The sequence below is a fragment of the Bos mutus genome, chromosome 19 (assembly GCF_027580195.1).
Source record: "Bos mutus isolate GX-2022 chromosome 19, NWIPB_WYAK_1.1, whole genome shotgun sequence".
Taxonomy (NCBI): domain Eukaryota; kingdom Metazoa; phylum Chordata; class Mammalia; order Artiodactyla; family Bovidae; genus Bos; species Bos mutus.
In genome coordinates, this window is record NC_091635.1 from 21416657 (window position 1) to 21439960 (window position 23304).

Sequence of the window (23304 nt, forward strand, 5' to 3'; positions counted from 1 at the left end):
AGTCTGTCTTCTAAAGGCCCAAATCTCAGAATGAAGTTTGTCGGGTCACTTCTTGCCCCAAGTTCAGCGACATCTGGGACGGACCCAACCCGGGGCTTCCACTCGGCCTCCTTGCTCAGTGCGGGAGAAGCCGGGGCCTGCGGGAACCCCGCAGCAGTCCGCGCAGGGATGGAACGGCCAGGGGGCGGGTGCGCAGGCCAGATCGGGGCCGCCTGACGCTCCTCAGGTTGGGCGGGACCGTCCACCCGGGGGCGGGGCTCCTGCAAGGCTCCGCCCCGCCCCGCCTGCCCCGCAGAACCGCCGCCGGGAACCCAGTTTCCGAGGAACTTTTCGCGGGCGCTGGGCACCACCGAGTTCCGGGCGGGACGCGAACGCGCGGAGCGGCTGCGGCGGGCCCGGCGGACCTCCGAGAGGAGGTGACTGCGCCATGGACGAGCCACCCTTCAACGAAGCGGCCTTGGAGCTGGCGCTGGCCGAGCCGTGCGAGCTGGACGCGGCGCTGCTGACCGACATAGAAGGTGCGTCAGGGCCACTGGGCTCCGCGCACGGGCGGCGCCGGGCCGGGGGCGCGGAGGGCGTCGGGGCGCGGCCCGCGCCTCTGTGCGGAGCGCTCCGCGTCTGTGCGCCGAGGGCTGCGGGCCTCGCGGTCCTGTCCCCGCGGAGCTGCCCGTGCCCGCTGGGTCCTGTAGGAGGCTCGGCGCTGAGCACGTGCGCCTCTGGGCGCCCCGGCCCGCACCCCGCGGCCACCGAGTCCTCAGTCGCGAGGCGGCGTTGGCGAGAGCCGGGGACCCGGCGTCGCCGATGCCCCGCCCCGCCCCGGCCTTGACGTCAGCAGGAGGTTACTCTCGGTCGTTCCCTCCGGCCGGAGAGTTCAGCTCGGCGCCCGCGCTCCTGCGCATGCGCGCCGCGGTCCCGCGGACCCTGACAGACCAGGGCCCGGTTCTCCTAGCTGGCTCCGGGTATCGGTTCGGCACACGTTTATCGAGCGTCTACTGAATACCAGGCCCAGTTCTAGGCACCAGAGGTTCACAGACCTGGGCTCCCCCTTTCCTTGGAAGCACAAACCCACCCTAAGGAAACCCATAAACGGATACTTACATCTGTGGTGGAGCTGGGGCAGGGTGACTGCTTCGGGTAGGGCGGTGGGGTGGGACCTGAGCTCAGCCCCGAGAAGGATGTCTTCCCTGCAGAGGGCACGGCGAGGAGTTGGAGGGGCACAGGTGAGACTGGGCAGATGGGTGGAAGAGGACTTGGCAGGGAAAGGCGGGAGCAGCAGCGCGGGCTCTCTTACACACCTAGAAACACTGCTCTGGTTGTTCTACAAAGAGGGTGTTGGGGGCGAAGCTGCAGCGGGGCCAGTCAGGAGGCTGTTGCCCACGGAGCACAGAGCACATTCCAGCCTCCGCAGGTTGCCTCCGAGGTTCCTATGCAGTTTCAGCCACGTTGGCTACCTTGCACTTGGTTGATGGGGAAAACAGGCCCTGAGCACAGGACCCAAACCTCCCACAGCCTGGATGGACTCATCCATGGAGCCTATGGCCGCCCTAGGGTTAGCAAAATGGACACAACTGAGCCAACCCCTCTTTGGATGGCTCTCTGGGAACCCAGCTGGTAGGGCCCAAGAGTTGCCAGGTCCCCTGGAGGGGAGTTGAGAGGAGGGCCAGGCAGCGTTGACTCGGAGGTGAGAGCTGAACTGGATCCCAGAGGCAGTGGGATGTTAAGTGACTTGTCCCAGGTCACACAGCAGAGCATGGTAGAGCCAGAATTCAAACCCAGGGTGGGAGCTCCAGAGCCCACGCTCTTAAATGCTGGTCTCCTATTGTGAGTGTGTGTATGTGTGTGACACTGTAGAGCAGGGGACTCAGGAGGCTGCTCTATATGGAGGTATGCTGGGGGCCTGGGAGTGGGTCGAAACGGTCACAGGTCACACGGCCACCTCATCCTAGCCCAGAGCCTTTGACTCATGAGACGGAGGACTGGCATCAGGGAGTCTGCCCATGGCCCTGAGCCCCACCCAGCCTGGGCATGTGCCTCGGCCAGACTCCGTCATGTGACCAGCGCCCTCACCAGGAGCCCCAAGTCCTGTGCTGCAGGCTGGGCCCTGGCTGCACTGCACCACAACTCTGGGTAGATCCACCTGCTCCCAGCCTCCTTCTCCCGTTCTTGTTTTGGGGTCCCTTGTGGCCATGAGAGAGGGTGTGTGGGAGCCGCCTTGCATGAGTGCTGGGAGTGTGTTGATGCCGTGGAGGGCCTTATCTCCCACTGGTTCATTCACTGCACTATGCTGCTCAGTGACGAAGGGGTGATTGGAGGACGCTGCTGGTCGGGTGGGCCTGGTCAAGGGGTGGCCTGGGCCTCCAGTGCATAGCTGGAAGTCACCTCTGCCTGGGCTTCCCAGTTCACTCGTCTTTGAAGTCCAGGTGTCTGCCTTCAACCCAGTCCCTAAATCAACCACAGGGACCTGGCTTCCTGGGTTCCAGGCCAGCCTGCTCAAAGAGGTACATGGGGGCCAACCTGCCCCCCCAGGCCTCTCCCTACAGTCTCTCATGCCCAGGTCTCTCCCTGGTGCTGCCAAGCATGGGCCCTCCTTAGAAAACAAGCTCAAGATGGCTTACAGCCCTGCTCTGGCCACAGCACATGCCTGCTCAGCTCCCTAACCACCATGGCTGCCCAGAACCCCAAGATACAGTCCCTTGTCTCAGTGTGGTGTTTGAGACCTGTCAGGTGGGCCGGGCCCGCCCTCCCGTGGTGAGTCCTGTCCCTCCAGGCCCTCCCCATGCCCTGGACACACTCTGCCCCCACATGGCTCTCCTGCCTCATCCTCACGTCCAGAGGTCCTGAGGGCAGAGCCTGGGAGAGGCCTCTCCCCCTGGACATGGCCCCTCTCCATCCCTCTCCTGCCTTGGGTGCCTGGCCCATCTGCCCCAGGTGGCAGGAAGCAGAGGCCCTCCCGGTGTGGCTGTGTACTCTCTCCAGGTTGCAGCGGCTGCCCTGGAAAGCTGGGGTGAGGCCATAGGTGGGCTGCCCGTGAATCCCTGTGAGTTCCAGCCCTCGCACCTGTGAGGGGGTGGGGAGAGCTGCAGGCAGTCCAGGAAGGCGAGTGGGCCAGCAGTTGGGAGCTGCCTTCTGCCCGGTGGTCACCTCACTGGATGCACACATTCTAGGTGACCTGCCCAGCCTCAGGTGGGGTCACCACCGGGCAGAGGCCTGGGGTCTGGACTTCGCCCAGCTGATAGGGCAGGCCAGGTGGCAATGACTCCTGGCCAGAGCAAGTGCCTCTGTCCTGTGTCTTGCCAGCCACAGGCCCCGTGGATGTGCCCTTTGACCCTGGGGCCTACTGGGCGTGCATACCTGCACTTGTGATAGGGGAGGGGAGAGCCTCAGAAATGCCATGGTTATCTCCTCACTGGTATACAGATTGGGGGCGGACATGCCCACTACCCCCACCTGCCCAGCTGAGGTGTGGGGAGCAGCAGGAAGGCCAGGCCCAGTGGGGATTGCCTCCCAGGCCAAGAACATGTTGCAGTAAATCCATCTCTAGCTGGCAGAGGAGGGCCCAAGCCCAGCATGTGTTTCTGGGTTTCTGGCCATAGTTGATTGTTTGCTGCACAACCGCCTCGGGGCAGCCTCAGAGATGCAAATTAAAGCACCTTCAAGGTTCCAGTCACACAGTTGTGAGGACTAAGGAAAGCACCCCAAAGTAGGTAAAAACGATAAAACCCAGTGCTGGTGATGCTCTGATTAAACAGGACACATTGCAAGGGAGAGTGTAAGGAGGTTTATTGTTCCAGAGAGCAGCCTGGCAGCTCGGAAGCAGTGTGCTGCCTTTGAACCAACACACACACTTCAGAGGGGGCAATGCCAGGGCTGAGCCTTGGAGCTTCACACTGCCTCCCCTCTGCGTAGCACTCTGCACGCACATCCTGACCTGGGATGAGTGGTGGCAACAAGTTGGGACAGAGCCAGGCTGGCCTCAGGGCTCACTCCTGCCCCTGGCAGGCGGGGCTAGGGGCTGTGGGCTTGGGGGGTTGGCAGGCCTGGGTGTAGGTCTGAGGTTCTTCACTTGGCAGTCGGAAGACCTGGGGCACATAGCCTCCCTCTGAGCCTTAGTGGCCTCATCTGGCTAGAGGGCTCATATTCAGGTTCCCCTGGGGCTCTGGCTCCGGGGCCATCTCATTCCAGGAAGAGCAGGCACCTGCCACATCCCCGGGCAGCCCCACACACACAAAGGCACCCTGTGCCCCTGCTGCACATATGATCGGCTGAGGACATGCGAACCTGCCAACCGTGCTTCTCGGGAGGTTCCAGGAGATGCTGGTGGGAGCAGCGGGGCTGGCTGGCAGGGTGCAAGCCCGCTTCCCACTGCTGCCTAGTGCCCTCCCTCACGCAGCCAGAGGTGGAGTGGTGCTGTTGCTTTGTGCTGTCTGCTGCAGACTTTGTGACCTGCTTACAAATCCCTTTTCTGCCCATTCCCTGAGAATTGGTGTTCTTAGCTCAGGCGACAGACAAACGTGGGTTGGAACTCCAGCTTTGGGCTGTCTCCTTGACCCTCTTCCTTCTTGACCCCCTCTTCTGCAGTCACACCAGCTTCTTCTTTGTCTTGATAGCACACCAAGCTTGCTCCCACCTCAGGGCCTTTGCACTTGCTGTTCCTACTGCCTGTGACATCCTTCCTCCTGGCCCATTCCCTTCTTTCATTCAGGCCTCTACTCAGATGCCCCCTCCACAAAGAGGCCTGCCCTGACTCCCTCTGTTTCTTCACGATGCTCATCACCTGCACCCCCTTCCTCCACGGATTAGTAGACGGTTGGCCTCCCTCGAACAGAAGCTCCACTGGGAGGTCTCCACGCTCTGTTCCTGCACTCGAACAGAAGCTCCACTGGGAGGTCTTCACGCTCTGTTCCTGCACTCGAACAGAAGCTCCACTGGGAGGTCTTCACGCTCTGTTCCTGCACCCCCAGCACCTGGCACTGGCCTGGCATTTAGGGACATCTGAGCTTCATGGGCCAAGCCATATGAAGGAGGTGGTGAGCTCCCTGTCCCAGGAGGCATGCAAGAAGAGTTTGGGGTGCAAGGCCTTGTGTCAGCTCCTGTGGGTCATAGGCTCCTGTGATAGTCAGAGGTGGGCTCCTGTGGGTGGGCGTGATGGGGGTCCCCCAAGGATTTCTGTCATGGCCTCACAGGATAAATAGGCCCGAGAATAAAAGGCCCACATCTGCCTTCAGAGGGAGGTTTGTAGGTAGAGCCAGGGAGGGGGCAGAGGGTTTCAGGTTTCCTGTTAGGCCCTGATAGAATCAGGGCAGGAGAGGAAAAGATGAAGCCAGGCTTGGGGAGGGGCAGGTGGGCCCCCTGAGGCTGAGTCCACACCTCCCCTCTCCCCATAGAGTGGGTGCAGGAGCTATGCAGGCCTTGAGTCTTAGGTCATGTGAGTGCTTACTTCACTGGCGGAGGGGCCCCACTGTGGGAGCCCTGTCCAGCCTTTCAGGCCCACTGGACTGGAGGGAGCTTCTTTAAACTGTGCACCCTGGAGGGGGGGCTCTCTTGCCTCCTAGAATCCCCTGCTCCAAGGCCAGAGGTGAAGGCTCAGAGAAGGAGAGTGACTTGCTTGGGACTGCACAGCAAGTGAAGGGTGGAGGGAAGTTCTGGCACCCAGACCTGGCTTTAGAAGAGAGTGAGAGGGGGCCCAGTCAGACCGTGAGTTCAGAGGGTGGTGGCCCCTCAACATGCCACCAGATGCACTGCGTCTTCGTTAGATCATGTCCCCGAGGCCAGCCCTCCTCTTGGCAGCTGTTCCTGACCCTATCGGCTGTGGGCCTCTCCCTTCTATGTCCTTGGTCTAGATGGGACAGAGCCAAGACACGTGAAATGGGAAACAAAGGGGGCGAGAGAGCATGAGACAGGGAGAGGGACGGTCAGGAGCAGGTAGGCTTGACTCTGGGTGGCCCTGGCCCTGCAGAGGCTCAGGTGTGAGTCAGCCCTGGAATTCAGGCCTGAGTGTCTCCCAGTCTCAAGGTACTCAGGTGAGGTAGGAGCCTTGCCAACACCAATGTCTTGATTTGGGGGGGTGAGGGAGGGTGTGAGCACCCACCAGCTGAGGAGGAAGGGAGGTGGAGAATTCAGTTGTCCTTGGCACCTGCTGCAAGGCCATGGAAGGACCCGAACAAAGAAGGGTGGATATGTGATGAGAGGAGCCTCCTGGAAAGTGAGAGCCATCAGGGCCAGGGGGTCTCTGCCCCCAACACCCTCTGAGGCTGCAGGACACCAAGAAAGGGTTGCAGGTGGGCTTGGCCGCAGTTGGAGGCTGGCATGAGCCTGGAGTCCACTTGGCCACAAAAGCTGGAGCTGGCAACCTGGGCTGCTGGCCAGGCTCTGTTCATCTGTGTAGAACTCGAACCTTACACAGAAGGGGAGAGGTTCTGGGCACCCCTCCAGAGACCCCCAGAGCCTGTCACCTCAGGACTTCCTCACCTTCTGTCCCAGGGACTGGGCTGCCTGTTGGCTTCCCCTGACCCTGCAGTGAATAAGTGAGTCAGGTTCACCCCGAGACTGCTGGGGGTGGGGGTGTCACTGACCCCGTCCCAGATCCAGGCCCCTCTTCAAAGGGATGTCTGTATGGGGCTTCAGCTCGGGCTCAGCTGTTACTGGCCATCAGTTTGGGGTATGTTCCCTTCCTCAGTTTCCCTGGGAAGTGACTGTTGCCAGGGGTTCGTGCAGTGAGGTGTGGCCCATGCTGGGGCGCCCTAGGAAGGGGAGGTCCCCACACCCACTGCCAGGTGGCCCTAGGTCTCACTTAAGCACTGCACCCAGTAACACCTTTACTTGTCCCCGTCGGAGCCCAGAATCGTGCTCGTCCCATTTCCCAAGAGCGAACTGAGGCTGAGCGTGGTCGAGACCGGCTCAGGGTATCAGAGAGCCGGAGACTTACCTGCGGAGCTGGGGCACCTCTAGCCCCTCGTTCCACCGCTCTTCTCTGACTTGACCGCCAGTAACCCCTGCAGACGTCGGCGCCTAGTGGGTTAAGGGCCAGCGTCCGCTAGTAACCCCGGCCCCCATGCGGCGCCGCGGGGCGCAACCCGAGCCGCGTGCCGTGGGGGTGGGGCGGGGCCGGGGCGGGGCGCCAGGAGGCGGTGGCGCGGCCGCTGATTGGCCGCGCGCGCTCACCCCATGCCCGGCCCGCCGCTACGCGGGGCGGGGCTGGCCGGCGGGGCGGGGCGGGGGCGGGGCCGGTAGCGGGGGCGGGGCCGGCGGGTAGCTCTGTCGCTCAGCGGCTTTAAAGTGCGCCGGCTCCGCAGGTGAAGTCTGTGCTCGGAGACCGGCAGGCCAGCCGCCTGGACGCCCCGAGGGGCGACGGGCCCGGGCCGCGGAACCATGGACTGCACGTTCGAAGGTATTTTTTGGAGGCCTCCACCCCTTTATTATAGAGCTTTCATTTCCTCAGAGGGGTTCCATCCTCGGTGCCCTGAGGGGAGGTGTACACACTCCCTGCTCTAAGAGGAGTAGGCTCCCCACGCCCACGTCCGGAGTAAGGGGGTGGCTTTCCCACATCTGCTCCACAGCGGGGAGGACCACTTTTCCTCTGTCTCCTGGATCTCCCTTTTGGGGGCACCTTGGGCTTGACAGACAGTGGGAGACCTAGGTCAGCCAGTTTCGTCTCTCGGCCTCAGTTTCCCCAACTATCAAAGGGGCTCGTGAGGCCTGGGGTAGGGGGTCCTGCGGGAGAAAGCACTGTGCACTATGACCTGTGCAGACCTGGAGGGCCTGCCAAGTGTTTGTGTTTGAGGACAGGAGGGCTGAGCCTGGCACCCACCCCCACCCCATCCTCCCTTGTGCTCTCCTGGCAGCTTGGGTCGTCCCCTGCAGTCACTTTCCTGCCTGGCACCTGTCAGTAGGAGGGACTCAGGTGACCTTGAGGCCCCACTCTGTGCAGCTGTCCTGTCACAAAGTGTTTTGTCTGTCCTGTACAGATGGGGAGACTAAGGGCTGGTGAGAGGACACTTTCGCCAGAAGCCCAGGCTGGGGGTCTGGGGGACACTTGGGGCTCCCAGGGTTTGCTCATGGGTCCTGCAGAGCACTTTGACCCAGTGGATGACTCCTTCAGTGGGTTAGAGGGCCCTGGACTGACCCAGCCAGTCTGCTGGTTGCCAGCTGGGGGAGAGGGCTTGTGGCCAGTTTGGGCTGCTGCGGGCCATGTGTCCAGTCTGTATGAGGAGGAGAGTCAGGACAGACGGCATTGGCTTTCATTGAGGGGAGACTGAAGCTTGAATGGCCGGTCCCGAGCTGCTTGGCTGCAAACAGGGCCTGGGCTTGTGCCCAGAACATTCCGAGACACACTGGTTGGCACACATACGGCCAGTGGTTGACTCTGCCCCAAGTCTCGGTTTATTGCACAGAGAAATGGGTTGGCAAAGGCAGCTCTGAATTGAGCGGTCGTGGACCTCTGCTTCGGGGGCCACTGGCATTGTCCAGTGTCGCAAGGCTGTTTGATGCACTGGGCAAAGCTCCAGATGTCCCGGGTGTCTGTGAGCGTGGCCTCCTGGGGGTGGCTTTTTGTTTCTGTGGCGTTGCTCCCACGTGTACACTGTGTCAGGGGTGGGGGGCGGCGTGAAGACACACAACACCTGCTCCACTGCTGCTCACAGCTTTTCTTCCTCCCCGCAGACATGCTTCAGCTCATCAACAACCAAGACAGCGAATTCCCGGGCCTATTCGACCCGCCCTACACTGGGGGCGGAGCAGGGACCACAGACCCTGCCAGTCCTGACGCCAGCTCCCCGGGCAGCCTGTCCCCACCTCCTTCCACGATGAGCTCCTCACTTGAAGGCTTCCTGGGGGTGACCAAGGCGACACCCCCACCCTTGTCCCCTCCCCAGCCTGCGCCCACCCCCCTGAAGATATACCCATCTGTGCCTGCCTTCTCCCCGGTGCCTGGGATCAAGGAGGAGCCAGCGCCCCTGACTGTCCTCCAGCCCATCACCCCCCAGCCCCTGCCTGGAGCTCTCCTGCCGCAGAGTGTTGCGGCCACCACCCCACCGCAGTTCAGCTCTGCTCCCATTGTGGGCTACCCCAGCCCTCCGGGAGGCTTCACAGGTAAGGAGGGCATGTGGAGGTGGGAGTCAGGTGCTTTTGGTAGAGGAGTTTGCAGGCTTTAGCAGTCGGGCCCCTGCTCTGTGGCTGGAGGCGCCTGCTCACCAGCAGTTCTCGGGCTCCTGTGGATGAAGCACTTCCCTCACTGCCCGGGGTCCACACCAGCTGCCCTTCCGCAGAGCGATTCTTGGCTAGGAGGCTGGCATACTTGCATCAGAGCCCTGGGCAGAGCCATCCAGATAGGAACCCACGGCCACAGGGGTAGTGACTAATCCCAGGTCACATGGTGATGAGGACCTGGGGGACGGGTTGGAAGTGGGTTGCGACAGCCTGTGTCCTCAGCCCCAGCCTTCATCTCTGCAGGGACCCCTCCGGGGAGCAGCTCGCAGTCACTGGCTGGCCTGCCACTGGCTTCCCTGCCAGGGGTCCCGCCCGTCTCCTTGCACAGCCAGGTTCAGAGCGCGGCCCCCCAGCAGCTGTTGACAGCCACAGCCACCCCCACGGTGGCCCCTGGAGCAACCGCTGTGACCTCCCAGATACAGCAGGTCCCGGTGAGGCGGTCTGGCTGGCATCAGGGAGGTGGCAGCCCTGGGCCCAGACCCATAGCCCACGACTGAGGCCCCTCCTGTCCTTAGGTCCTGCTGCAGCCCCACTTCATCAAGGCAGACTCGTTGCTCCTGACGACCGTGAAAACAGATGTGGGAGCCCCCTTGAAAGCGGCAGGCATCCACTCCCTGGGCCCTGGCACTGCTGTTCAGGCAGCGCCCTTGCAGGTAGGGGGCTCAGGCAGGGTGGGGGTGGGTGGCTTGGGTGGGGTGGGGGGCGGTGAGGCTTGCTCACATGTCCACCTGCTAACTCTGCCTGGCCCTGCAGACCCTGGTGAGTGGCGGGGCCATTCTGGCCACGGTGCCACTGGTAGTAGACACTGACAAGCTGCCCATCAACCGACTTGCCAGTGGCAAGGCTCCAGGCTCGGCGCAGAGCCGCGGCGAGAAGCGTACAGCCCACAATGCCATCGAGAAACGCTACCGCTCTTCCATCAATGACAAGATCGTTGAGCTCAAGGACCTGGTGGTGGGCACCGAGGCCAAGGTGTGGGCTGAGGCCCTAACAGGGCGGCTCTGGGCAAGCAGGCACCTGGGAGGAGGAGGAGGAGGAGGAAGATGGGGCTGGGCAGACAGTCCTGGGGCCCCAGCCTCCTCGGGCCTGGCAGCTCTGTTCAGCTGAGCTTCAGGGAAGCCCCGGGTGGCACAGGCTCTTCCAGGTGCTGGGGATTTTCAGGGGACAGACAGAGATCCTGCTGTTGAGTAGCTGACGTTCTAGCAGGGTGCGGGGGCGCCAGCAGAGCTGGGTTGGGGTACGCCAGGTGGCATAAGTGCTGTGCTGGAGAGAAGAGGGATGGGGGAAGTTGCAAACCTAAGTTGGGTGGTCAGGGAAGGCCTCACAAAGGTGATGCGATGTGTGAACAGAGGCCTGGAGGAGGTGAGAGGGTGAGGCATAAGGTGGAGTGATGTTGACAGCAGCCAGCCAGGTGCTGTTGTCTGTATCTTACTTACCTGGGCGGCAGGTTCTAGGGGAGGAATGTTCCCAGGGAGTAGGAATAGCAGATGCAAATCTCCTGAGGCGATTGTGTTGCAAAGCAGCCCTGCCCTCTCGCTTCAGTGCCAAGCTCTCTGGCCTGACCACTTGTGCCATCTCCCTCCCACCCCACCCCTGCAGTTGAATAAATCTGCCGTCTTGCGCAAGGCCATCGACTACATCCGCTTCCTTCAGCACAGCAACCAGAAGCTCAAGCAGGAGAACCTGAGTCTGCGCACTGCTGTCCACAAAAGCAGTGAGTGCTGGCCCTCCCTGGCTCGCAGCTCCCCCAGGTCCTGAGCTCCAATTTGGGGTGAGGTGGGGTGTGGAGCTCACTCCAGCCTGCTCCTCTCTGGCCCACAGAATCGCTGAAGGACCTGGTGTCGGCTTGTGGCAGTGGAGGTAGCACAGATGTGCCCATGGAGGGCATGAAGCCAGAGGTGGTGGACACCCTGAGTCCACCCCCCTCAGATGCCGGCTCGCCCTCCCAGAGCAGCCCCTTGTCCCTTGGCAGCAGGGGCAGTAGCAGCGGTGGAAGTGGCAGTGACTGGAGCCCGACAGCCCGGTCTTTGAGGACGGCCAGGTGGGGCCTGCAGTGTTGTTCCCTTCTTGTCATCCAGCAACTTCCTCCGAGCCTCAGGACTGGATCAGGCCCCTCACACATCCCACCTCCCCTTTTATAGACAGAAGAAAGACAGGGCTGAGGGGTTCCCACAGTAAGGCAGGGGGCAGAGTTGACCCCTCCTTCCTGGAGCTGTGCTCTCTGGGTCACGCCTCCCTGTTCTCACTGCCCTGCCCGTCCCCCCAGGTGAATCCAGAGCCGCTGCCTGCTCCCCACAGCCAGGGCATGCTGGACCGCTCTCGCCTGGCCCTGTGCGCGCTCGTCTTCCTCTGTCTCTCCTGCAACCCCTTGGCCTCCCTGCTGGGTAGCCGGGGTCCTGCTGGCCCCTCCGACACCACCAGCATCAACCACGGTCCCAGGCGCAGCATGCTGGGTGCTGAGGGCAGAGGTAGGGTGGTAGGAGGGGGGCTCTCGCAGAGGTGGATCTTGTCCTGTGGGCTTGGGGCTCTGAATTTCCTGGGTGCCCAGCCTCTGTGTCCCCAGCTTCTGTCTGCCCCTAGATGGTCCTGGCTGGGCCCCATGGCTGCTGCCCCCACTGGTCTGGCTGATGAATGGGCTGCTGGTGCTCTTCTCCTTGGCACTTCTCTTTGTCTATGGAGAACCAGTCACTCGGCCCCACTCATGCCCCGCCGTGCACTTCTGGAGGCATCGCAAGCAGGCCGACCTGGACCTGGCCAGGGTAAGTGGCCAGACCCTGGGGGATGGGAACCGGCAAGGCTGGGACCCCGAGCAGTGTCTGGGAAGGTGCTGGGCATACCGTGGACCTCCCCTGTTCTTCCCACTCCTGACTACCCCTCCGACTCCTGTGGACCCCTAGGGGCCCAGCCTGTGCTGCTGGGATGGTGTGGTCCTCACAGGAGGCCCAAGGTGGAGGAGTAGCACAGCCCCACGTTTCTTACCTGAAAACCCCTCACCCCCAGGGGGACTTTGCCCAGGCTGCCCAGCAGCTGTGGCTGGCCCTGCGGGCCTTGGGCCGGCCTCTGCCCACCTCCCACCTGGACCTGGCCTGCAGCCTGCTCTGGAGCCTCATCCGCCACCTGCTGCAACGTCTCTGGGTGGGCCGCTGGCTGGCCGGCTGGGCAGGGGGCCTACGGAGGGACAGGGCCCTACAGGCAGATGCTCGCACCAGCGCCCGTGACGCAGCCCTCGTCTACCACAAGCTGCACCAGCTGCACACCATGGGTATGCGAGCAAGGGCTGGGCCCCCGGGGTCCTGCTGCCTCCACACCACCCTTGGCCTCACGCCCTCTTATCTTCCAGGAAAGTACTCAGGTGGGCACCTCGCTGCTGCCAACCTGGCACTGAGTGCCCTGAACCTGGCCGAGTGCGCTGGAGATGCTGTGTCCGTGGCCACGCTGGCTGAGATCTACGTGGCCGCCGCGCTCAGGGTCAAGGCCAGTCTGCCCCGGGCCTTGCATTTTCTGACAGTGAGTAGGTGGTGACCAGTGGGGGCTCTGTGGGTAGGTGAGGGCTGCACAGAAAGGCACGTGGTTATGGGGCCGGCTGTGGGCCCGCCGTGGTCTCGGCCAGGGTTCAGTTTGACGGCCCGTTCCTTCCTCAACAGCGCTTCTTCCTGAGCAGTGCTCGCCAGGCCTGCCTGGCACAGAGCGGCTCAGTGCCCCTTGCCATGCAGTGGCTCTGCCACCCTGTGGGCCACCGTTTCTTCGTGGATGGCAACTGGGCCCTGTGCAGCGCCCCGAGGGACAGCTTGTACAGCGTGGCTGGGAACCCAGGTGCCTTCTCTCCCTGGGCCCTTCCCTGTGCCCACCCCTTTCCCCACAGCTGGCCGCCGCCTCTGTCCCCCGTTCCCATTCCTCATGCCTTTCCCTGGTCAGTCTCTTGTCCCCTGCCTCTCTGCTGTCCCGGCCCACCCTGGCCTGCTGCCCTGCCATCTGGTGTGGCTAGGGGGATGTGCAGATGGGGAGGCCAACCTGGGTCTGTCTCAGCGGGGGCTCTTCAGAGGCAAACAGGAAGACGGGGCAGGGGGCCAGGGGGCTGATTCAAGAGGTGCTCCAGACAACATCACCATGCAGTGAGGAGGTCGGGGAAGGGCGTGCATCCCAGGTGGGTTATCCTGTCCACAGGTGGACGGAGTGTTTATCCACCAGCTTTCAATTGTCTCAGAGCCAGGCCCTCCTGTGCCCAGAAAAGATCCCTAGTGCAGGGAGGTGCCTGTGCACAGGAGGGGTGGGGCCATTCTCGCCCCTCCACTCGCCCACTCTTCTCCACAGTGGATCCCCTGGCCCAGGTGACTCAACTGTTCCGCGAACATCTCTTGGAGCGAGCACTGAATTGCGTGGCCCAGCCCAGCCCCAGTCCTGGATCAGCCGAGGGGGACAAGTGAGTGTCTCTGTGCACCTCAGCAGGCCAGAGCCCCCTGTTCAGTGGAGCCTGTGGGTGGCCAGAGCTGGGCCACTGTGGCCTTAGGTGCATTTCGGTTCCTCTCTGGGCCTCAGTTTCCCACCGGCCCAGCACGAGGGGATGGAGGCTCTTGGAGGAGCCAGGAGGCCAGGCTGCGCTGTGTGCAGAGGTGAGGACCCCTGCCAGCCATCCTGACCGCCCGTCCTCTCCTGCCACAGGGAGTTCTCAGATGCCCTGGGGTACCTGCAGCTGCTGAACAGCTGTTCGGACGTGGCCGGAGCTCCTACCTGCAGCTTCTCCATCAGCTCCAGCATGGCTGCCACCCCCGGTGAGCCCCCCACCTGTGACGCCCTCAGCCCCAGTGCCAAGCAGCTCAGCCTCGGGTGCAGTGTGGCTGAGTTTCTGCCTCCTGTGCCCCCTTTGCAGGCACAGACCCGGTGGCCAAGTGGTGGGCCTCTCTGACAGCTGTGGTGACCCACTGGCTTCGGCGGGATGAGGAGGCAGCCGAGAGGCTGTACCCATTGGTGGAGCACCTGCCCCATGCCCTGCAGGAGTCCGAGTGAGCACAGGCTGCATGCTCGTGCCCCACCCCCAACCCTGCCCCCAGCTTTGTTCTATGTCCTTGGGGTCTCACCATGCTCTTCCCATGAAGCCAGAACCAGGGCAGAGGGAGGTCCAACCATGACACTTCTGCCTTGGCCCCAACAGGAAACCCCTACCCAGGGCGGCTCTGCACTCCTTCAAGGCTGCCCGGACCATTCTAGGCCGCGGGAAGGCTGAGTCTGGCCCAGCCAGCCTGGCAATGTGTGAGAAGGCCAGTGGGTACCTGCAGGACAGCCTGGCCACCACACCAGCTGACAGCTCCATTGACAAGGTAAGGGCTGGGGCCAGGGGCCTGGCCTGTCTCAGGGGCCTTGGCCTTTCCACTCCCTGGATGGTCCCCCTTGGGCTGCAGAAGACTGCAGGGTCAGCCCAACAGCACAGGACGGGGGACCCAGCCGGCCTTGCCTTCTGGCTAAGGCTTGGGTCCAGGGGAGAATGGCTGCTCCCTCTGGCCTCAATGTTGCCCTCCTAGGAGGAGGGTGGGGTGAACATGTGGCAGGGCCCTCCTTGGAGGCTGCCGCGCAGGCCGGTGGGGGCATGGGGGCCTGGAGAGCGGGCGGCCCCGCGGTGCATTGCTGTTGCATTGCATGTGTGAGGCAGGTGCAGTGCCTCGGCAGTGCAGCCCGGAGCCGGCCCCTGGCACCGCGGGCCCCCTAGCCTTCTCTCCCACAGCCAGAGGCCCTGACCCCTGCCCTGCCCTACCCACCACCCCCAGGCCTTGCAGCTGCTCCTGTGTGACCTGCTCCTTGTGGCGCGCACCAGCCTCTGGCAGCGGCAGAAGCTGCCGGCACCCACCCAGGCCTCGCAGGGCCCTGGAGGTGGGGCCCAGGCCTCTGCCCTCGAGCTTCGCGGTTTCCAGAGGGACCTGAGTGGCCTGAGGCGTCTGGCACAGAATGTTCGGCCTGCCATGCGGAGGGTGAGTGCCCACAGAGTCCTGACTTGCGATGGGGACAGACATGAGGTGTCTGAAGGGAGTGGGGCCTGACCTGAACCTCTCCTGGTTCCTCCTGCCCAGGTATTCCTACATGAAGCCACTGCCCGACTGATGGCAGGGGCCAGCCCAGCGCGGACACACCAGCTTCTGGATCGCAGCCTGAGGAGGAGGGTCGGCCCCTGCAAAGGAGGTGAGAAGGCCGGCTGGCCCAGGTGGGAAGGGTCGCAGGCCAGGTGAAGGCTGCAGAGGGAGACCATAAGACACACAGGAGCCTCGGGACTTCTAGGTGGCCCCTGATGGGAGCCCTAACCTGTGACTCGGGGGACGACTGTCCTTTGTGGAGCACTCGCTCTGTGCTCCAGGGGAAGGAGCGGAAGGGACCAAGCTGCATGGCAGCCCAAAACCAAAGGCGTGGGGGCGCAGGCTGGACCAGGCGACAGGGGCGGGGCCGGGGCCTGAGCCCCACCCTGGCGCAGCCCCCGCCCCTGACGTGCTCCCGTGTGCGTGCGCAGGTGCGGCGGCGGCGGAACTGGAGTCCCGGCCCACGAGGCGGGAGCAGGCCGAGGCTTTGCTGCTGGCCTCTTGCTACCTGCCGCCCGGCTTCCTGTCGGCGCCCGGGCAGCGCGTGGGCATGCTGGCCGAGGCGGCGCGCACGCTGGAGAAGCTCGGTGACCGCCGGCTGCTGCACGACTGTCAGCAGATGCTCATGCGCCTGGGCGGTGGGACCACTGTGACCTCCAGCTAGACTCCTGCCGGCGGGCCTGCCCTAGAGCCCGGTCTCCGTATCAGCGGCCGAGAGCGACGCCGGAGATCCGGGGCTCACGCCCAGTCCACAGACTGCGCGGCCCCTGGGCGGCTGGAGACCCTCAGAGACGTCTGCTCTTGACCTGCGGGCCTACCCAGCCCGCTCCCGCACTCGGCGCGCGGTGGCCAGGATAGTGCTGGCCCCTGGTGGCCGGCTGGGGAATTACCGGGGCCTGCCGCCGCCGCCGGATGTCACGTGCTCCCAGTGACACCGCTCCTGGGTGTCATGGGCCCCCAGTCCGCAGCTCTCCCCCTCCCTCCAGAGAGAAGAGAGGGGTGCATTTCACCGAACCGAGGGACCCTACCCCCTGTGCCTCCCTCCCATCTAGGGAGACCTGTGCATAGTGTAGATCGGAGTGCACCAGCCTCCTGGCCTCCAAGGCTCAGGCGTTACTTTGCCTTTTGCAGACTTTATTTTCATAGGTTGAGAAGTTTTGTACAGAGAATAAAAAAAGAAATTATTTATAATCTGGGTTTTGCTCCTTTGGGGAGAGGCTAACCAGAGGGGATTCTTTGGGCCTTCTGTCCCTCTAGCACCCAGGCAAAGGCTTCTTGTTGCCACCTGCCCTTCTGTGTTTGGGAGGCCTGGCTTTATTCCCTCCAGCTGACCTGGGCCCTGGCGCGCGCTCTCATCTCCTAACCCTTAGGGCCCTTGTGGTCTCAGCCTTTCCTTCTTGCTTCCCCTCCCAGCTTCTGCCCCCTTTAGGTCCAGGAATGATATGTTCTTGGGAATCTGTGGTGACGGGAGGAACTACAACCTGGGTCTTCCTGTGTGTCTGGGTGTGTCACCTGCCTAACCCCTGTCCCCTCATCTGAGGCCACACAGCTGTGGCAGGGCAGCAGGGGCTTCTCTCCCTGACAGCACATTCCTGTCCCAGAGCCCGCCCCTAAAGCCTGGACCCTCTCCCAGGAAAATCTGGTCAGAATCCACGGGCTGCAGAATTCCAAAACAATCGTTGTATCTTTATTGACTTTTTTTTTCTGAATGCAATGACTGTTTTTTTTTTTTTTTACTCTTAAGGAAAATAAACATCTTTTAGAAACAGCTCGATACACACAATCTTCAGTGTGAAGCAATATACTAATAAGAACACTAGTCGTCTTAACATTTACAGTCTTCATATATATTATATATATGTATATGTATACATATATATACACTATATAACGAGGCTGGATATAATACACACGTTCACCATTTTACAGTCATATGTACAGGAAGTTGCTAGGGCGGCCCCAGGCTGGGGCTGCGTCAGGCCTATCGAAGCGTGGACAGAGCTGAGGACACGGACAGACAGGCGGACGAACTGGTGGGCACTGGCCCGGGGCGGTGGTGGCTGCATGGGGAAGGGGGCAGCGCTGGAGCCACCTTCCCAGCAAGGGCCCCGTGCTAAGGGGCGCACGACGCACAGTGGCGACACACGGAGAAGCGAGCATGTTCCCAACATATATACATTCTATGTGACATATATATAGAGGGGCACACAGGTGTGTACATGGATCTAGCGCTGTCTCCGCTCCCGTGCGAGTGGCGCTGCGGCCCCTGGAGACGGTGGTCATGCGGAGGGTTGGTCACGCGTCTGCTGGGGATCGAGACTCCTTCTGCACTCCCAGGCTGGGCTCCAGGGATGGGGTGGGCTGGAAGGGGGACGAGCAGAAGCCAGCGGGGGCAAGTCTGCCCACACCCAGGAAGGTCGCATCCCTCGAGAACAGGCCCCAGATGCTCGGCCCTCCAGACCTACACGCAGGTTTTGGCCGAGGCTGGGCAGTTAAGGCGCCCAGCCTCCAGCCCCTCCTGCATGGGTCAGGACTCGCCAATCCCCTATCCCTACCCACACCCAGGGTGTCCGGCTGACGGCCACGACAGACCCACGTGGAATGTGTACCACGTTATCCTGGAACTTTCAGGGGAGAAGTGTGTCCCCAGGCTACAGGCCTCCCGGCTCCGCCAGAGTCTGGGGGTCCCAAGGGGTCTGGCCACTCCGCGGGCTAACCCCTCTCCAAGCCTGGCCGGGGGATGGAGGCGAGAAGGCCCTGTGCCGTCCGGTGCCAGGAGCAGAAGGATCCGGAGCGTGTTTTCTACCCAACCGGGGACCACTAGCTTCCGCCCAAGGCGGCCAGATCCAAGATTCGGTTCCGGATCAGGAATCCGCTCAGGACCCGCGCCGGAAGCAGGGCAAAGGCCCGGGGGCTACGCCTGCGGCTCCTCTCCTCGGCGGCGGGCGGGCTGGCTCCGGCGGCTCCTCCGGCCGGGAGTGGATTACAACGGCAGCCTCTGCAGAAAAGAGACACGGGGCGCGCTGCCTACGGAGGTGCACGTGCCGAGGGGTCAACCCCTCCGGACCCGCCCCGGACTCGCAGTGAGAGCGAAGCCCCGCCGGCAGCTGGGCCTGGAGGCTGGCCTCCGCGCCCCGCCCCCGGGCTAGCCCCGCCCCGGGCGCAAGCGGGAGTTTAAGTGGCCCGGGGCCCTCGCGTGCGCACTCGCCACCGCTGTCTGCCTGGAGCCGATGGGCCCGCTACGGAGAATGCTCTCCAGCCTGGGCCCCTCCAAGGGGGGCTCGCGGTCACTCACCTTATGTTTGGGGCATTTCAAAGAAAAGTTCTCTTCAATGAATATACAACCTATGAGCAAACAGAAGTTCGTGCGGTCAGAACCGGCATCGTGTGTGGCCGGGAGCGGGGCGCCCACCGCCCGGACGCCCCCGGTTGCGGGTTTTTTTCGAAGAGTAAGTCAAACTCTGCCTGCCCTCCAGCCCCGCTGGTTTGCCTGTCCTTTACTCTGCCCTCCCCCTGGAACCCCATCTAGTCATAGGGAGGCCTCCCCTAATTCTCCAGCTTGTTCCCCCTGCAAACAGCCTAGCCAGTCCAACAGCAATCCTTCTGCCCCGCCCTGGCCGGCACTAGGGGTGGCTCTGCTGGAGGCAGACGGGCGGGAGCAGAGCTGGGAAGGCTCCAAACCTCGTCTGGGTCCAGCAGCCTCAGCTGAGCTGCTAGCTGACCACAGCCACCTGGGTGGGCTCCGCCTGGCAACCCTTATGCGCCTTCCTGAGACTTAGTAATGCAGCTAATATAGCAGCGGCACAGCCTGCCCTGCCTCAGGCCTGCTCCCTGCCTGGGGACACTGGCCACCTCCCTCTTCGCCATCCTCCCAGTGCGGCAGCCCCTGCTTCCTGTGCCAAAGCCTCTGGGGCTCCCAGGGCGGTGGAAGCAGGGAGGGTCCTGGCAGGGGAGGCCTCTGCTGTGTCGTGTGGCAGGGTTGTCATATCCTCACCCCCATCCAGGGCAGCAGGGGGCGGGGGACAGAGGTCCTGGGGCCTCCCGGAACTGAACCAGTGCTGCCCTCTCTGGGTCGTGTGCATGACCTCACTGCCTGCCCTAGAGAGCTGCAAAAAGAAACGACTCTCCCCTCTGCTTCACAGGTGAGGCCCCGACTGCAGAGGCATGGAGGGACGCACCCAGGCCACGCATGAAGGATGCCACCAGGATCAGGGGCTCCAGGCTCTGGCAGGCAGTCTGTGCTCTGCGTGCCTGGCAATGGTAGGTACTCGATAAACGCCCACAGAACAGACAAGCGAGTGATCAGAAAGAGCAGGGCAGGTACGCAGGGCCTGGCGTGGCCCTGCTTCCCCCTTCCACAGCTTGTTTTGAATTTCCTCTCCTTCCATCCCACTCAGTTTTTGTCACTGAACTGTATCTCTCCCTTTTTCCCAAACCCAGTGAACTCCTATTCAGACTTCAAAGGCCCAGCCTGGTGGCCCTGCTCTTTGAGGCTTGAGATCCTCCCCAGCTCTAGGCACCCCTTGGCGACAGCAGCTCACATATAGCTTTCAGCCTTGTAGTCTATGCTTCTCCAGCAGGTGGCTGGGGACTGACGTGTCTCGCCAGCATTGCCCAGCAGAGGGCCTGGCTGAGAGACACCAGAAGATAAAAAACTGCTGGGGAAGAAGAGGGAAGCTCGGGGGGCAAGGGCTGAGGGTCGAGTGGGGCTGGTTCAAGGAGCTGCGCCCACATCCCCTGACTTCCTGTCCACTAGGGCTAACTCTTACCCGCATCGCTGGCACACGGGTAATGGTAGGTGTGGAGGCATCCTTTGTGGCAGCACCCTATGGTGGCCCCCGCTTCTTGGCAGCTGGAACAAGTCTGGCGAGGAGAAAAGGAAGACAGGTGAGTCTGCAGCTGAGGGCCCGGGAGGCCCCCACCCTTTTCCAAACAGGACCTCGACCGGCAGCCGTGGGAGAGCTCAGGATGGTCATCGGTACCTTGGGTGGGGAGCTCTCCGGGTGGGATACCTAGTGCATAACCACAGGTGTCTCTGTGTCCGGCAGGTGTGGGCGAGTGATGGCTTGGCCACCGTGTACTGCATGACGTCAGCTGAGCAACACAGCTCTTCCCACCTGGTGTGTACAGTGGGGCGGCTCCTGCCTTACAGGATGGTCTCAAAGCCTGAAGGAGTGACTCTGGGGGCCCAGCGGGTGACAGGAACTCACGAGGCCAGTCACCACCCGGCCATGCCCTTGCCCGTCAACTCCCCGCCACAGCCTCCAGGTGGGCTGCTTTCATGGGCCTGCTCTACAGTGAAGCTGGGGCTCCCTCCCGCTCCAGGACAGGCGGTGAGCATTGTTTCTCGCCCTTTCTGGGGACAGAAGCAGTGCTGAACCAAGTCAGAGGCCCCACCCTGAGGGGCCACTCACCACCCCCTGCCAGGACTTGGGAGGGGGTGACACAGCTGGTGCCCGGATGTGGGGTGCATGTGAACCCCAGGCCAGCCAGCAGGGCAGCCGGGCCACTCTGGGTCTCAGAAGTGGGTCTGCTGAGCTTGAGGGCTGCCTGCAGGGGGACCAACTGGGAGAGGATGGCGATGCTAAGAAGGCCCTTGGAAGAACAAAGCAAAACCTGAGGCCTGGGGAGGGACAGACCCCAGATCCCGCAGACCCCACGCCCCCAGTGCAGCAGAGGCCTGAGATAGGGGAGGAGAGCAGAGAAAGGAGCAGGCCCACGCCAGGAGGCTGAGTCACAGAAACCAGTAACTGAGGTTTGATGCACCAGGTCCGTGTGGAGGCCGTCTCCTTTTAACGACCTGATGGCACTGGCATCATGGTTCATTTTACCCAGGTGAGTGATGAGAGCTCAGAGAAGCCCAGTGAGTTGCCTGAGGGCACACAGCTCAGGAGGAGCTGGACAGGACTTTGAGCCCAGCAATGGAGCTGGGGCACAGGCTGGCCATCATGGTGCTGTGCTGCTGGGGCGGGGGCAGGTGAGCTCCTTCCCAGGACTGGAGGGAACCCACTCCCAGGAGAAGGGAGGCCAGGGATGGTCTCCAGCCTCCTGGGCCTAATTCATGCCTGAGCATGCTCCCTCTGGTGCCCAGCTGGGGTGGGGAGCGGCAGGGTGGGAAGCTGGGGGAACACCAGGGTTCATATGCTCCTGCATGGCGGTGTCTTTCTGATCAGGGCCAAGTCTCCAGGCCCTCCATTTCTTGGCTCACGAAGGGGTGATAAGGCAGGAACAGGCCCCCAGACCTGGCCCAGTGTCCCACCCACTGCGGCCCGTGGATGTTCTGATGGCTGAAGAGTGACAGTGGACTCCTCTGGCTGATGGCTTCTCATACCCTGTCTGCACAGAGGCCCCTCAAACCCTGGAGACGGGCCTCTAGACGTGGAAGCAGAGCAAGGCCTCAGGCCCTCCTAAACCCAGCACGCACATTCGGATCTGTCCCCCTGGGGGCGGCCAAGGGCCCCAGCAGTTCAAGGGAGAGGCAGACTCCCGGGCGGTGGGCACGGTGTGGCTCAGGGCTGACAGGTGGTATGGGGGCTGCAGCAGGGGACACAGAAGGGCGTGCCCCTGGAGGCCTGCACAGGAGTTCTTGTCCAGCAGAGCGCTGATGGGTGCAAAGGTGGGAGCAAGGGCCCCTGCTGTGAGGGTGCAGGGGTTATCTGGCCATCCACGCGGTCACACCCTGCTGATGGGCTTGGTGCCGAGACTCACAGTGGACAGTGGCTTGCGGGGGTCATGGAACTGGCTTCCTGTTGAGCTGGGACTGGGACTGGGGTCCACATGACTCCAAGACCACCTTAGGCCACCAAGCTCCGAGGCAGAAAGGGTTTCGGGGCAGGTGGCCCTCGGAGCCCTGGGCTGTGAGAGGGGAGGGGGACGAACCACGACCTGGGGAGCGCCAGACACTGCCTGTCTTCCCAGGGTGTCCTCCGGGTGGGGTGCTGCTCCCACGAGCCCCTCGGAGGCTTCCCTGGCTGCTAGTCCCAGCCAGCTCAGCCCAGGCCCACCTCTCTAGCAGGGAGGCTCTTCTGATCCTTGAGTAACCGGTGCAGACACTGTTGCTGGTGACCAGTGAACACCCCTCCCACCCAGTTCCAACCTTTCAGGGCGGCTCCCAGGGTGGGAGGCCTCGGGACCGTTATGGAGGATGGCACAGCGGGCAGAGATGGGACCACCAGGCCAAGTGCTCCAGTACTTAATAGCCACGTGACACCAGGAACGCACAAGGCCACTCAGACCCCCCGCATCTGCCTCAGTCCAGCGGGAGGCCAGTGATGTCAGTGAGGTCAGACCAAAGCGCCCGGAATAGGCAACGGAGGAAGGACCAGGGTTGGCCCCCACCCGGGCTCAGACAAGGTGCAGAAGCAGCACAGCTGGGTCGGGGCTTTGAGGATGTGCACTTCAGGGAGGCCACCCGGCGCTTCCTGGAGGGGATCTCAGTGTGGGCGTTATCGTTCAGTGGAGGGGAACACCTGAACCTATTTCAGGGCAGCTGGGAATGAGACAGTCATGAGAGACGCGAAAACGGGATGGGAGGAAAGGAGAACTGAGCAGGGAAGCGCAGGGGCCTGGGCTGTCAGGCCAGGGGGGGCCTTCCTCCATACGGGTGGAGGCTGGCGGAGGGTTGCCCCGGCATGGAGAGGTCCTGGAGCACATCCTGGTAGCAGAGGATCAGGAAACAGGGAGATGTGGACAGCAAAGTCGTCTCCCTGGTGACAGCCAGCACAGAGCTGCTTGTCGCGGCAGGGGGAGTGGGGACCAAGAGGGAGCAGGTGGGCAGGCATGGACGGTGCAGGGCAGTGAGCTGGAGGGTGGCATGGTGGGTGCCTGCCCAGGAGACACTGGACAGCAGTGTGGCAAGGGGACAGGAGCGTGGTCCACAGCAGGGAGTTCGTGGAGCAAGAGAGCTGTAGTAACCAGAGTGACAGTCACTGCTGGGACACGACATGCTAGTGTCGTTGGAGAGCTGCCACTGTCATGGCCCCAGCAGTTAAGTCATGGGCTCGTGGGTAGGCCAAGCACAGCTGTGACAGCTTGATGGGGC

General features: G+C 62.7%; 2 protein-coding genes across 5 annotated transcripts in view; one reads left to right on the forward strand and one right to left on the reverse strand.

Annotated features, from left to right (window-relative positions):
• Positions 1 to 271: 271 nt before the first annotated feature.
• SREBF1 (sterol regulatory element binding transcription factor 1) lies at positions 272 to 17032 on the forward strand. The gene is given in 20 exon segments (XM_070389632.1): positions 272 to 518; positions 8659 to 9087; positions 9448 to 9635; positions 9720 to 9857; positions 9958 to 10176; positions 10804 to 10918; positions 11026 to 11208; positions 11211 to 11245; positions 11471 to 11672; positions 11785 to 11963; positions 12205 to 12466; positions 12545 to 12711; positions 12849 to 13017; positions 13516 to 13624; positions 13864 to 13973; positions 14072 to 14204; positions 14354 to 14519; positions 14964 to 15164; positions 15264 to 15372; positions 15695 to 17032. Coding segments are annotated over 20 exon segments (3438 nt in total). The 5' UTR covers positions 272 to 427; the 3' UTR covers positions 15928 to 17032.
• RAI1 (retinoic acid induced 1) overlaps positions 16929 to 23304 on the reverse strand; it is a 103583-nt gene continuing 97207 nt past the window's right edge. For all 4 annotated transcript variants that reach the window (XM_070389628.1, XM_070389630.1, XM_070389629.1 and 1 more), the window contains 3 exons: positions 20033 to 20126; positions 18559 to 18608; positions 16929 to 18261 (listed from right to left, as the gene is read on the reverse strand). In XM_070389628.1, coding sequence (XP_070245729.1) covers positions 18247 to 18261; positions 18559 to 18608; positions 20033 to 20126 — 159 coding nt within the window. In that variant the 3' untranslated portion in view covers positions 16929 to 18246. The remainder of the gene's footprint in view (positions 18262 to 18558; positions 18609 to 20032; positions 20127 to 23304) is intronic.